The 15,538-nt window shown below is 49.6% G+C and overlaps 1 protein-coding gene across 3 annotated transcripts in view; it reads right to left on the minus strand.

Moving 5' to 3' along the window:
- Positions 1 to 15,538, minus strand: part of TANK (TRAF family member associated NFKB activator) — a 909,733-nt gene that overhangs the window by 133,433 nt on the left and 760,762 nt on the right. For all 3 annotated transcript variants that reach the window (XM_069616338.1, XM_069616339.1, XM_069616340.1), the window contains exon 8: positions 7,734 to 8,302. In XM_069616338.1, coding sequence (XP_069472439.1) covers positions 7,734 to 8,302 — 569 coding nt within the window. The remainder of the gene's footprint in view (positions 1 to 7,733; positions 8,303 to 15,538) is intronic.

The following is a 15,538-nucleotide window of genomic DNA, read 5'->3' on the forward strand; positions in this document are numbered from 1 at the left end:
GTATAGGCCCTTTTTATTTTGACACAACACCATTAGGACTGGCTCTTAGACATTGTGACAAATCTAGGAAATGTGTCCCTTCTCCGCAAGGGGGAGCCACCCTCTTTGGGACTTGAGAGGTGAGCATGCTCCGCGATACCCTCCCTATGGGACAGGGCAAGCAGGATCCCACTGGTGGTAACCCCCCCCTCTGGGGACAAAGAATGCCCAAGTAAGGATTCTATTCCACCTCCCCTCACTGTAAAGTCCTAACTAGTTGTGGATTATATGGAAACTGAGCAGGGCAATCATGTAGCAGTCCCCTTTAATGTAGATGGCTTGGTTTCTGACCTATATTTATTGATGCCTCTTTGTGAAATTCAGAATCATTGGAATGTTCCACTCCATTCCAGGAAGGAACCTAAATACACCTATACGTCAAGAGAACAAGGGAGAATCAGCCGGCAAGTGAGAAATGCTGGCTTGCAAAACCACCCATAGAAGGGAGTCTCTCCCTCACAGGAGCAGCCAAACCCAAGAGCCACAAAGATGGTCTGTTCGGTGGCGATCCAGGGCAGCCCACAGAACGCTGCTGCATACCGGTATCATGCTACTCCGATGCCGAAGGGAAGAACTGAGGTGAAGAAGCTGATTGTGCAGGCCAGAGCAAGACGATAACGCAAGTCCACGGTGGCCAGAGAGACTTTCCCCAGCACCGTCGCTGGAATGAAGGTGTAGAGGAGCAGTTGGAAGCATTATCCCTAACTCCACCCCCTCACTACAGTCACACTGGCACAGTAGGAGAAGATCTCTGTATGGGACCCCATGTGGTGTTCCTATACCGCATCGAGTGTATGAGAGCCGATATGCACTCACAGAGCCGTATCGAATGTACCTCTGCACTGGAAGTGTGGAAGGATGCCAGCACGCACCATTGGACACCATGGAGCGCTGAGTGGAACCTGATGAGGGCAGAGTGATATCATGAAGAAGACATATGAGGACATACTGAAACAATATGAAAATACTTAAGAGACGATGTAATTGAAGTGATAAGAGAAGCATGACCGAAACGATAAAGTAATTATGAATGCAAAAGAAGGCAAAGTAACTTGCTGACCAATAAGTGTAAATACAGAGCAAATCAAGGTAGATGAGACACATAGAAGCTTGTTATAGAGGAATATATAATGTGGCAAGGACGGCCATAATTGGAAAATGGACACTGGCTTGTGTCAAGATACAATTCAGCTAACTCAGAAACAGATCACCGTTGAAGAGTCAGGAGACGCTGGAAGAACAGCTTTGTGGGCAAAACAAAGATGAGTCTATGTTGGTTTGGGATCAAGGATGCTATTTTTAAGGAATACCTGCAAAGCACAAAGGGAGGCAGATGGATATGCCATGGACAAGACATATTTCCCTTTGATTAAGAAGAGAACATCAGCCAGGGCCAAGTATTGGACAATTAAAAGTGTATAAAGTCTATACAAGGTAGAGTGAGCAAGTCTCTAGAGGCCAAGAAGAGCTGTGACACTCAGTATAATTAAATCAAATAATAGGGCTCGGGTAGTATAGCTCAGAGGCAACGCGCTCGTCTTGGAAGCACATTATAAATAACCAATTATATATAATAATTATATATATATGGGTGGCACAAATTCACAAATTGCATTGTGACTATGGCTTTTGAATATATATCAGTAAATAAGAGGCCAAAATAGACAAATTCGTTGTCTCTTCACATGTGACTTAGAAGTCGAAAACAAGGTTTATTCATTACGTCTCGGATGAAGATAGAGATGTGCTTACACTCTCTAGAATGTCCCAGAACAGAGAGCAGGCTACAAGGTCAATTACAGAGAGGAAGCTTTGGCTCATGGCCGGACTGATGAGAGATGATGGACTAATTGGGAAAGTGGGGAGTAATCTGACGTGATTCACACACCTGGGTTTCATTTCGCTTAAGTGTTGCTAGCTGTGAGGAACCAAAGGATGTCTCACCTGCTAGTCCCCACGGATCTCTCTCTCAGGTGGCCAGGGCACGATCATCGCCTTTGGATCCAGACCTTGGGGGTGGGGTTTTCTCGGAGTAGGGGTGAGGCAGCCGATGGTGAGACACAGTATTCCCCACCTTTTTTTTATCTACCCCGTCCTATTTTGTAGGGTACTCTGAGATCTCAACCCCCCATACCCCCTTTTTACACAAACACTGGGCCGAGGAAGAGGGTGACTGAGAGTAACAAGACTAAATCTCATACATTGTACTGGACATGTACCGTTAATCGGGTCAGGCGAAGTCAGGCACTTGACTTCAAGTGCATATACCTGATACCAATTAGCTCTCCTCACACGGATAAAAGGCCATGCCTAAAGACACACTCTGAGTAAGGCTGAACAGGAGTATGAGCAGGACTTCTGGGGCAAAGCAAACCTACTGGAGCAGAACGACGGACCAAGGGACGAGAGCACCAGGTCGGAAACCCCAAGAGTTCCCTACTGGAGGACGTTGTCTCCGACAGGCCGCGAAAAACGCGTGGAGAAGGCAAGATCCCGCAAGTGAAGACTGTATTTTGTTTCAAGGACGCCAGTGACCCTCCCGGGTGAACAGCAGATTTTGAGAGGCGAGGCCAAGCCTGTGGTACTAACCTCTCATGAATTGGAATCATAAAACCAATAAAGAAACGCACACAGCCGGTGAGTTGGCAAGTGACCTGAGAGACCAGTGTATGTTAAAGAAAGTTTGAAGTGGCAACATTATATCACAAGCAAAGGCTATACGCGTGTGGATGAGATGCGAGGAAAGGCAGACCTATGAATGAACTTTGAAGTAAAAGACAGCTAGGGAATCAGCGATACTGAGTAACGGAGTGGTCCAGTCAAAGGAAGGAGCCCACTCGAAAGTCTCTGTGAAAGGTGCATTGTTTGAAACGATAAAGCTAATGACGTGCAAAAGCAAAGTAAGCAGTATCACCTCCTAAAGAAGGGGAGAGTCGAAGTTGAAATTTGAACTTTTAGTCGGTATTGGTCCTGCAGAGGTCTGTAAAGAAAGCCACGCCATTCAAAAGTCTTCGACACCCAAAAGTGGTCTGGGTCCGGCTGAGGGAGGCCCAAAATGAAATAGGCTTGGGGAAGGGAGGACCTTTGCAAGTTTCTTTGAACTTTGTATTGAAAAGATCTGAGCCCGACAGAGGCGGATCTGTGTGAACTTTGTGCTGAAACAATATTTGAAGGTCTGAAAGAGATACTTAAAGGTAGAAGGCCAGGCAGGCCTTGATACACGTTTTGGAACTGTTTATTGTACTGAGAACCTGAGCCAGAGTGCGTCATTCTGCCTACAGGGACCGTGTTACTTTGTGAGATCTTAGGTAAGGAGGAGAGCTGGTTCAACTACCTTTGTTAATTTGAATACCCATTTTTCCTTTGCATACATTTCCCTTTTTCACACTTTTTGTACGGGAGAGATGGCAGGCATTAGGTTTTGTTAGCATAGGCCATTTTGATTTGATGGACTCTACTAGGACTATTTTGTTTATCGTTTGATGGCCAAGACTACTCTCATCTTAGTTATAAGGCATAGAAGGAGTGTTCCATCCCCAGAAACTTCAATACAAGTTTTTACAAATTGTACCTATTGTGTCTGTGTCATACTTGTGATACCGTGCCTCCCCTACATAGCAGAGCCGAAAGTCCAAGGTTGGGTCGGAATGCCAACCAATCAGTGGGTCTATGGGGCAACCTGCTATACAATGTGGCATAGAGCAATCCACTGCCAGTTTGTTTGCTAAAATCGGTATCATACGTTTTTAGAGGTAGTTCAGGGTGTGTTTTACAGATAAGAGACAGCCAATGGTGTACTAACACCTATGTATTCTATAAGTAGACATGTTCCCTTAACCAATCCCTAGATGAAACATATTGGGGTATAAGACCTCTTTGTAATCAAGTTTGTGTGTGAGAGTACAAGCATCAGTCCAATGTCTGCCAGTCGACCCTCCTTTATTAAAAAGAGAATAAAGTAGTACTTTGCCATATTCTTTTAGTCTGACTGGTTATTTGGTCTGAAATCTTTATTGGTAATTCCATCTAGCACAAGAGACGCTTCAAAGTTCTAGAGCACAGCGGGTGGAGGGCAGTGAGGCCACAACGTAGCTCAGGCTGGATTGATAATCCGAAAACCACAGAAGGGGTTGAGAGAAACCGCAATCAATGCGGGCCCAATGCCCACACTGGGCTAATAATCCAAAAACCGCAGGAGGTGGTGAGAGAAACCACAACCAAAACAGGGCTGAGCAGGCCCGTAACCCACACCGGGCTGATAATCCGAACCAGCCCGGTGGGCCATAACCAAAGCAGGGCTGATAATCTGAAGACCCAAGGAGGGGCTGAGCGAGACCACAACCAAAGCAAGGGCCAAAATGGTGCTAAGCAAGCCCATAGCCAACCCGAGGCTGAAAATAGAGATATTCGACCAGGGATAAAACGACAGTTGTGTTTTGTGAATATCGCCCGATACAAATCAAAGGAACCTGTCATGTTTAATACATCACTGAAAAGGGGATAAACCAGAAATGATCCGGACGAGCTGATAAAGCCTTTGTTTTGCCCAAAGAACACTGAGCGACACGTTTGTTTGTTGGTTGGAACTTCCAGGCCAAGAGCTGGAAAAGACTGAGAACTCTTTGGTGGGGGTCAGAAAACTTGCCACCACTATTGTACCCAAAGTGGGGGTAATCCTATTCCAAGTCAAAGCTCGTATTACCTTTCTTTCTTTTCATAGTGGTAGGGCAGATATTAGGATAGAATAGATTTGACAGAGGACCGAGTGAACAGGGAACTTATCTTAGAGGTAGGGCTTAGAGGATGGCTTTCTTTATATTCAAAATAAAACATCTTTTTCAAACACGTCCACTTGTTTGTCTCATATTTCTTACTTACCACAACATCTATTTACACATTTAGTTGAATGACACATATAATTAATACAAAACACACACAGTGGAGAGAATGCAACATTTCTCTACACACCACTTCTCTACTTGAGTTTTAGGCCTATATGCATTATGAAAATAAATCTGTTTCTACTTGAGTTTACGCATCTAGCTTATGACAATCTGTTGCTGGTAAATTATAAGTTCAAATTGCTACAAAAGTCACTTACTGTTTTCCATGGCTCTTTGGTTTCCAATCAGTGTTACTTTGTGTAGACAGGTGTGTGGGGAAGGACTAACCCAAAGCTGCATACTATATCTATCACAAAAGGATAAAGGTCTGTATGTCATCCCTTGATTCGTGTTAGGCAGATATATTTGTGCGTTTTTTATGTATGTTAACGTTCTCCAGACTATCTACAGGATCTCTGTAGTGGAAACGCTTTCAATCTTTGGAGGAAAAGAAAAGAGCTGCTATGGAGGAACGACAATCTCTGTGGGTGATTACCTCGTATACAGGAAGAAAGGCACAGCTGCATGCAGACATTTGAGCAAGGAGTAGGTAAACAGGATATGAAAGGAAAAAATACTTTGTCTTGTGTGGACCTCTGTGGGAGAACAAAGCTGACTGGCATAGAAATGCACACTGAGGGTGCAAACAAAGGGCTTGGGGAATATCTCTGTAGGATATCCAAAGGTGACATGACAAGCGGCAGCATCCATGACAAGAGCTAAAGCAACCTAGAACGAGGAGTACTGGAATAAGGCAGTTAAACCATATATTTGGGCCTACTGTTCTCCTCTTGCAGATATTTGGAGCATTGTAAAGCCAAGCCATGGAAGGTCAGTCATTGTCCTCTGGTGACTCCTGGAGTATGAATCTCGCACATTCACAATTCACTCTCTTTGTGCTTGTTCCCACCATTTGGGGTTTATTCTCAAATCGACTTTCCTTCCAAACCTTATGAGACAGTGTTGCCGTGATTTGGGAGCTCTAAATCTCTATTTTACATGTCACTTCCCTTCCGGATCCATTCCAGGTTTTTGGCAGCCAATATGCTGTTTTAATCAGAAGACTATGGGCCTCATTACAAGTCCAGCGGTAACCCTGCAGGTGCTGCCGGCGGGTTGGCGCCAGACTGCAATATTTACTGGCACCTGGCTTGCCGGAATCACCGGTAGATTACGACCCAGGCGATCCGGGAAGTCAGGCGCCGGTAAATTGTTAATCCCCATTCCCATTGAGTCCCATAGAACTCAATGGGAATGGGGATGACGGAAGCACCGGCGCCGTAAATAACGGTGCCGGTGCTTCCGTGAAAGTCTACGGACGGGTGCTGTTCCGCACGGCAGGTCTGACCATGGCGGGCGACACAGCACCCGCCCGCAGACTCGTAGTGTGACGGTCCGATAACAACGGTGCCGGTAGGCTTACCAGCACCATTGTTACCGGACCGGCACACTTGTAATGAGGCACTATGCTTCTCAAAATGCCTGGCCCACTGCTTCATCTCCACCCTTGCAGGACACGGTTGGGCGGAAGATAAGCAGCATCTGTGGCTTGCAGATGCAGCAAACAGCACACCTGAAGCGTGTTCTTGTTAGCCAGGTTTGAAAGCCTCAGTTTGCTTCAGTCTAGCGCTGGTCATTGTTGCAGTGTTCCTGTTTGTGACCAGTCCCTTGTTCATGGTTCTTATGCTTTGTGTCTAGTTCCTAATTTATTTTCTTGTTCCTGGATCCCTGGATTTCAAATTTAGTGTGCCTGTTAGTATTTTCTGCTTCCTTTGAAATACCACCAAACGGATTTACCGTTACCGCCACTTAGTTAGGCAGAATTTTGGCCTGAATACGTGGTGGTAGCAGTGTAAATACCCATTTATTTTGGGTTCATTGGATCCAATGAGGCTTTTTTTGCTGCTTTTTTGGTGCTGAGTGGCAAGATTTACCCCCATGGTTTTGCTGGAGGTAAATCATCCACTCAAAGCCAAAACTCATAATTTGGCCTAGTGGTAAAATTGCAGGTAACTCAGTTAACGCCAATTTGACCACTTACTGGCATTCTCATATTGAGGACCATGGTTCTCGTGTCGGCCGAAGGCTTTTTGCTAAGAGATCAATGTTTCCTCACATTTTCATTTTTTTATTATATTTGTTACCTGCAACAGAAACTGTTTCATAAGACATGTATTCTATTAGATCTGGTAGATCTCTTTCTTCAGCTGGGGCCTCCCTCTGGAACAGCCTCCCTGAAACTTGAGGAGAAACCATCTCCAGTTCTGTAAGCACCTCAAGACCTGCCTCTTTGCTTCTGCTTTCTCTCCTCCTCTCCCCTGCTGAACTCCTGACTGGAATGCCACTGGTCACCTGGCTACCCTCTGATTTTGGGTCCAGGTCCCCTCCCCCACCAGTTGCACACCTGCACTGCCTCCTTGGCAACCCATGCACTTGGGGGCTGTTTCTGTATCCCTACATTCCCCACCAGCTCTTGACACTTGATGTCTGCACTTACTCCTGCACTTGTCACTAGCTGGCCGCACTTTTACCTATTGCTTTTATTTATTCTATTTATTTCTTTACTGTTGATTCTATGTATTGCACTGCCCCCTACCCCTCGCCCTCCCTCCCTTACCCCCCCTGCACTTGTGCAATCTCAATGTCACCTGGCCTAGTAGGATCCCCTTTGTTCCCCCTCCCTTGACTCGCCGCGCCTTAAAACACTTGTGTATATGCGCGTTATAAATGCCATATCATATCATTACTGTCCAATATTAAACATGACCAGTCCACTACATGTATTGTGGTCCATGTTGGTTAAGTGCTTACCTGTTGAGGTCCTCTTATTTCTCTTTTGGTTGTTTCAAATGCACACAGGCTTCCTTCTGGGGCTTCTTGTTGGGGAAATTGAAAGATGCCACCATGATTCTCCGCTGTCAACGGTGGGGTGACATCCTGATTGCTGAGCACATACGCATCGCCAAGGTGAGGGGATATAATGTTTTCAATGAACACAATGTTTTCTAACATTGGAGCTTTCCCTTGCGCCTCACTTTGTCTACAAACAAGTTCACTGAGGCTTAAAACGGGGTCATCCAAAAGCGGGATACATTTCTCTTGAAAAACATTTTCAGTTCCCACAGGGCTTGAAAACACAGTCTTTTCTGGGGTGCTCTGCAAGAAAACAGAGTCATGGTCCGTTGGAGGAAACTTGACGCTAAACTGAGAAAGTGATTCTACAGAGCAGTCACCGTCCTCATCCTGCTGTAGGCCTCTAGGTGTAATAGAAATACTAGAAGCAGCTTTATTGACTTCCTTTTTCACTTGAGGTTTAAATACCCCTTCCACTTGTTCGTCAGCTGTATCGGTGCACTGAATTGGCATGGAGAATTGTGCTTCTGTCAGGAAAAAGGGAAAATACATGGTCACAGCCGAGATCCACAAACGAAAAAAACATGCAACGCTCGTACTGTTTGGACACAAAGTTACATATTTTAAAACTGCTATCATAAATGTATAACACTCTCTTACCTGGAAGTGAAAAATGCCAACATCACAAAGCATCTCCAAAGTCTTCCATGAGCTCAGAAAGCCTACATTTCGAGAATGGATGCTCGTTTCTGATATTTTTTGGTATTTATCATTTTTCTTAAATAATGAGCATCACAAATAGATACGTATCCATAGGATACAGTTGAATGTGAAATCGATGCAATAATTTATAGCAGTTAAAAAGAGAAAATCTTAGCCCTCCATCGTGAATCTCATGTTTAAGTCAAGATGATTTATCATTTTCCTAAAAATAAACATCTTGGGATACAGATGCATACAATTCCCTGGGCCGCACATGCTTCAGACACATTACATTAGAATGTCAAATGATTGCAGTTAGCATTCAAGCCATAATAATCCACAAGCAAGTCAATAGCCCTCCCCGGTCACATGCTCATGAATATAAGAATACATGGCAGTACACACATGCACAACCAACGGGAGGTGGAAAAAAGGCTCAACATTAAGCATTACATCAGAACTCAACATTAAGCAGTTCTTACCTCATCACCAGGCTCACCTTAGGCGAACAGGTTGCGCAGCACGGCTTGGCCGACCCTGGACTCCTCCCTGGAATCCCGGTCAACGCAGTAGAATCTCGTGAAGGTGTGCGTCGACCTCCAGGTAGCAGCCCTGCAGATGTTCAGCAGGGGCACACCAGACAAGAACGCCGTGGTAGCAGCGATAGCTCTGGTCGAATGGGCTCTCGGACGGCCAGGCAACGGTCGGTTAGCCAACCGATGACAGTGCGTTATGCAGCCGGAGAGCCATCTGGAAATGGAAGCCTTCGAGAGAGCCTTCCCTTGGTTCACAGGTCCAAAGTTCACAAAAAGCTGTGATGTCTTCCGAAAACTCTTTGTGCGGTCCACGTAGAACTTCAGCGCTCTAGCCACATCCAGCGAGTGCAAAGTCCACTCGGCCAGTGACGAAGGCGACAGGAAGAACACAGGTAACACCAAGGGCTTGTTGAGGTGGAAGTCCGACGGCACCTTGGGCATAAAAGAGGGGTGCATCCTCAGCACCACCCTTGTGTCATGAAACGTCAAATATGGAGGCTTGCAGGATAGGGCCTGTATCTCTCCCACTCGCCGTGCGGAGGTGATGGCCACAAGAAACAGTCTTCCACGACAGGAATTTCAACGGTGCCGAATGCAGGGGCTCGAATGGCACCCCCATGAGCCTGGTCAGCACCACGTTGAGTTCCCAAGCCGGGGCAGGGGCCTTCACCGGCGGGAAGAATCGGAACAGTCCCTTCATAAATTCCTTCACCAGGCGATGGGACCACAAGGAAGCCGTCCTGTGGTTCTAGTGTATCGGGAGATCGCAGCCAGATGTATCTTGATGGAGGCGTGAGCCAGTCCAGCCTTGGCCAGCGACAGTAGGTAGGTTGAGGACGCCCTGGCTTTTGCAAGGACCTCTCTGCAGTCAGCCTGGATATCGTACCCTCCAAACGCTAGTGCTGCAGGAGCCAGGCCTGGAAGTTCAGCGACTCCGGGTCGTGATGAAGTATGGCGAACCTCTGGCACTTGGAGTTCGTCGCCAACAGGTCGATCTGCGGTTTTCCCCATCGTCGGATGAGTCGATTCACTTGATCCCGATGTAGTTCCTACTCGTGGCACGAGCGCAGCTCCCCGCTGAGTGAGTCGGCAATGGTGTTCTTTATCCCTGCCAGATGAAAGGGCACCAGAAACATCCCTTGGGCGACGGCCCAATGCCACAGATCCTGGGCTTCCTTGGCGAGGGCTGGGAATCTGTTCCCTCCCTGCTTCCGGATGTAGAACATCATGGTGGTGTTTTCGGTGAAGATTCTCACCACCTTGCCCATGAGGGACGGGAGAAAGGACCTGCGGGCCCAGAACACTGCATGGAGCTCCAGGATGTTGATGTGGAGCGTCTTCTCCTCCGGGAGCCAAAGGCCTCTCGCGTGAAGTTCTCCGGTGTGTGCTCCCACCCTTCCAGGGAGGCATCCGTCGTCACCGTTATCTGGTGGGATGGGGTCTGAAAGTCTGTGCCTGCCGTCAGATGAGCACGGGTGCCCCACCACCGGATCGCTCGTCGGAAGGTCTTGTTGAGCGGGATCCGGTCCTCGAAGCTGCCCGTCGCTTGGATCCAGCGGGAGTCGAGGAACTCTTGCAGAGGGCGCATCCGAAGCCTGCACAGGCGCACAAGATATATGCAGAAGGACATCATCCCGAGGAGAGACTTGATGGACCTCACCCTGGCCACGTCCGTGGCCAGCAGACGCTGCACCTTGCCCAGGATGGCCTTCGTCCTTTCCTCCGACGGTGAGGCCAGAGCGCCACTGTGTCGAGCTTGGCTCCCAGAAACAGTGCGTCTTGCGACGGGACCAGGTGGGATTTGGGAAAGTTGATGGAGAATCCCAGGTCCGTGAGCAGCTGGAGGGTATTTGCTGTGTGATCCACGGCGAGCTCCCTTGTCCTTGCTTGGATGAGCCAGTCGTCCAGGTAGGGGTAGGCGTGGATCCCCTGCAGGCGCAGCCATACCGCCACCAGTGCGAGGCACTTGGTGAACACCCTGGGTGCCGACTTCAAACCGAACGGGAGGGCCTTGGACCACGAACCTGAGGAACATTCGGTGTCCTTTCAGAATGGGGATGTGGAAGTACGCATCCTCCAAATCCAACGACGACAGGAAATCGCCCTCCTCCAGCTGTCCCAGCACGTGCTGGAGAGTGACCATCCGGAACTTCTGTGCTTTGATGGACTTGTTCAGTCGTCGCAGGTCCAGGAGAGGGCGCCATCCTCCTGTCTCCTTTTTCACTAGGAAATACCTTGAGTATACTCCGGAGCCCCGGAGCCTCTTCGGGACGAGCTCGATGGCAACTTATTTGAGCAACGCCCTTAATTCCAATAGAAGTTGAGGGATGCAATTTTCCTTCCTGACCACGGGTGGAATGCGGGGGCACTTTTTTAGAAATTCGAGGGCGTGCCCCTGGGCCAGGGCGTCCAGCACCCAACTATGGGTGGAGATGGACTCCCACAAGCTGACGAACTTCGCCAGCCGCTCTCCCACCGGGGTGCTTCGGTGGGGGCCCCGACACCGCTGTCGGTTCAATCTTGCTTGGAGGACGCCTTGCCGCCTTGGCCTCCCTGGCGACGACGGCGGGGCCCACCCGACTTGCCTCGTCCTCTATAGCCTTCCTGTGACGAGGAGCGGGCCGCTTGGCGGTACGTAGAGGAGCTACCGCCGAATCCCTTGGAGGCAACGTGCTTGCCTCCGGTGCTCCGAAAGGACGACCTTCATTGCCGGAGAACACCTAGGGCCCTAGCTGTCTCTGTGTCCGCCTTGATGGCTTGGAGGGACTCATCCACCGTTTTCCCAAACAGGTTGTTCCCGTCGAACGGCATGTCCAACACCTTGGCTTGTACATCCTGGCGGAAATCCGTCGCCTTGAGCCAACCTTGTCGTCTAAGGCAAACGCTGTTGCCTAGCTGGCGGAAACCGGTGTCGGCAATGTCCGTTGCCACCGTAATGGCATGGTCCAACGCCACTTTGCCTTCTTGCAAGAACTCCAGGGCCTCGGCCCTCTTGTCATCCGGTAGGAAGTCCAACAGGGGGGCGATCTTGTACCATAACTCCCTGTCGTAGCGGGCCACGATCGCAAGGGCGTTGGCTGCTTTGATCGTTGTTGCCGCCAACGAGATAACTCGTCGTCCCATTGCGTCCAGTTTCTTCCCTTTGCCGTCAGGCGGGGAAGTTGATGTTGAGGCCGATGCCCCCCCGCTTTCTTCTTGGCCGCCGCTGAGACGACCGAGTCAGGGGTCAGTTGAGCCCTAATGCACAAAGGGGCCACGTCGGGGACCCGGTACTTCTTCTCGTACCGATCCCTCTTGGCAGGCGTCGTAGACGGGTTCTTGAGAAGGGGGAGACCCTCGTCCCAGATGTCATCCAGCAGAGGCACGGCGAGGACTGCCTTCCTCTTGGCCTCGCGCTGTTGGTAAAGGAAACCTTCCTTCTTCTTCTCCTCGGGGCAGAGCTGAAAAAGCTTGGATGCCCTGGCGATCATTGCATGGAAAGATCCGATCTCATTGGACAGGGAGGCCCGGGCTGGCGATGGGAGCTCCGTCCCGTCGTCACCGCCGTTGTCGTCGGTACCCGTCGTGGCCGTGTCCGTTCCCGTGTCGTCCCCAGGGACGGGGGACGTGGGTAAGGGCCGAGCAGGCCGCGAGGGCTGAGAAGGCGGGGCTGGATGGATCCTTCTTCTCTTGTTCGGGGGGCTTCCCGCCGGGCCCGGCTCTGGTTCCTCCGTCGAGCCTGGTTCCGGGTCCTCCGTCGGTGGTAAGGGCAATCTCGTCCTTATCTCCGAACATAAGGATTGTATTGCCAACAAAATGGCCGCCGAGTTATCCTGCGGCTCCGGAAGCGACGGGTGACTAGGACCCTCACCGGTGCCGCCGTCGCTCTCGTCATCACCCTCGTCGGGATCCCTCCCGTGGGGACGGGCCTCTTCGACGCCCTCGTCGAGGCCCTCTAAGACTTCTACTAGCTCCTCCTCGGATGCTGTGTCTGTGTCCACAATGGCCACCGCCCCCCCCCTTTTTCCGCCAAGGTCTTCACGGGGGTCTTCTCGATGGGTCTGAAAGAGGCTTCCCTCCGCGGAGGCAGGGAGACTCTGGGCCCCGAGGTCGCCTCCACTGGTGTAGCCTCCACAGGCTGTGCCAGGGCCGCCGCGACTCCCTCGATAGAGGCCTTGGCCGGGTGAATCGAATCAAGGCCTTCACCGCCTTAGGCATGCTTGAGGCCTTCACCTTAGGGGGAGGGTCACCGCCTCGCTCCCCCTCGGCCGAATCCTTCGAGATCGACCGGGGCCTCTCCAGAAGCTTACCCGGGTTCTTGGATTTCCTCTTCCCCGAACCAGAGCGTTGGCTCGTGGTTGATGGTGCCGGGGAAGGCGCGCCCTGCCCGGCAGCCGAAGAGCCCGACCGTTCGGCGCTCCCGGTGCCCGCAGACTCGCAGTGCTTTGCCTTCTATTGGGCCCCCGTCGCCGGGGCGCCCTCACAGGACTTAAAAGACCGCTCAGACTTCTTCTTCTTCTCACCTGACGGACTCCTTCCTTCCAGCCAGTTGGAGAGACGAAGGTGTCCGTCCCTGATGGTCCGTTCCGACATGTTCCTGCAAAACGCACAGTGCTTCTCCACGTGTGTTTTGTCCTCATGAAGGCAGTAGAGACATTTCGAATGCTCGTCCTCCTTGAACACATTCTGTAGCTGGCATCCCTGAACAGCTTTCCGGGCGTCGAGCTCCCTTTCTCTTGGGCCATGTTCGGGTAGGCCGCAGAAACTTCTGGAATCCCCCAAGAAGCGTAACTCGACGAAATCTTCACCCTTGAGGGGCGCAGAAAAAAATCTGACACGTATACCTGTTAATCGGATGTAGAAATGGTAGAGCTTGAGGCTCTATTTGACTGAAAAATTAAAAATTCTCTTTGAAAAAGCGCGAAAACGCAGCAAAAGCTCGAGAGCTAAACACGAGGACTCCCAACACTTGAGCGTGCGGTAAAAATCTGAAGATGGCTGCCTGAGGCGGGGCTTAGGCAGAGGGCAGTCATTGGCTGGGGGCAATATGACCCAGAGACCAGTAATTGGTTACTACTGAGAAAGACATATCAGAAATGAAACTGATACTGATTTTTTCTTTACCGAGGATTCCCGGCCTGGGAATATTCATGAGCATGTGAATCCATGCCAGACCCCAAGCTGGTGAAGTAGTGTTTCTCCTTTCAAGCAAGCGCCACATTCTACCCATACAGTGTGGGATGGACCTATGGTTGGCAAGAGCTATCTAAGTGTCTTCAGCTTCATTACACTAACAGTGGTCCCTGACTCATTGCAGGTACGTGAAGTGGACGGGTTGTCCTCATTATCACCACCTCGATGAACCTTTTTTTAAAACTGGATTTCTGTAGTGTCAGCTGAAGCCCTGTTTCTGTCTTTAATAATTATACATTTGGAGTCTTTTGTAATATCTGATGACAGAAACAAGGACAAAACCCCCAACATATTGTCCCAATATGAGGAAATGACAGGGCAGACCTCCCCATGACATTTAATACTGTGAACACATCATGCTCGCATTTGCTGCAGCTGCTGTGCTGCTAGGTAAACATATACACAGTTAATGTGATCCGGTTCAATGCAACAAAATACAGGAAATGCAGCGGATGTGGGAAGTGACTACCATCTTAATCCAGAGTCCGCCCAAGCCCCGTAGATTTCCCCCATGTCAGTTGTTCATCTCATTGTTGATCTCATGTATGTGCTTATGAGCTGAGCAACAGGGGAGGACTACAAGTTAAGATGGTTGCAAGCAAAAAGACTGTTGGTCAATGTTCAAGTTGCACTAATTATTAAAACCCATGACCAGTGGCCACTGCCTATGGCTGTGGCCCAAATGCCCTGCTTGGTAACTAACCAGATGCACCAGCCATGGCCTTGGACTATAGACAGTGACCACAGCCTTTGGCAGTGGTCACTGTCCACATTGGAAAAATTAGGCAAACAGACCATGTGCCACTGGCCATGGCAAATGGCCCGGCATTCAGCCGGTTTCACTGTCCCCATTGCACCAAACAGGTTAAAAGACCAGCTTAACTCTTTGCCCTCCTCCCCACCGACTCCCCCGAATGATGTCCTCCATGTATTTTGTATCTCATTGTGAATCCCTTCTGTGATGTCATGGATGTGCTCAAGGGCTTTGCAACAGTAAGGATGCAGAGTTAGGTTTGTCATCATTTCCCACACCTGCTGAATTTCAAGGTTTTTTGTGCGATAAATCGGATAACCTTAGCTCTTAAATAAAGTGTTTTTGCTGAATTGCAATGGGTTTGTTATGCTAGATTAACTTCAGGGTCCACTAGCCACAGTCATCTACCCTGGCCATTGTACATGTGGCACAAAGGACTTAAAAAGAGGGAAGCCCACTGGACCATATCCCCTTCCTAGTACCTAACCAGATCCCGCCAGCCATGGCCTACATCCATGGCGAGTGGCCCCTGGGTGCACTGGACTTTGGCCATTGCCAGTCTCCACTGCAAATGTTGCAACAATTATTAGAAAATACCC

Source organism: Ambystoma mexicanum, chromosome 9, assembly GCF_040938575.1.
Source record: "Ambystoma mexicanum isolate Mex_15411 chromosome 9, UKY_AmexF1_1, whole genome shotgun sequence".
Taxonomy (NCBI): Eukaryota; Metazoa; Chordata; class Amphibia; order Caudata; family Ambystomatidae; genus Ambystoma; species Ambystoma mexicanum.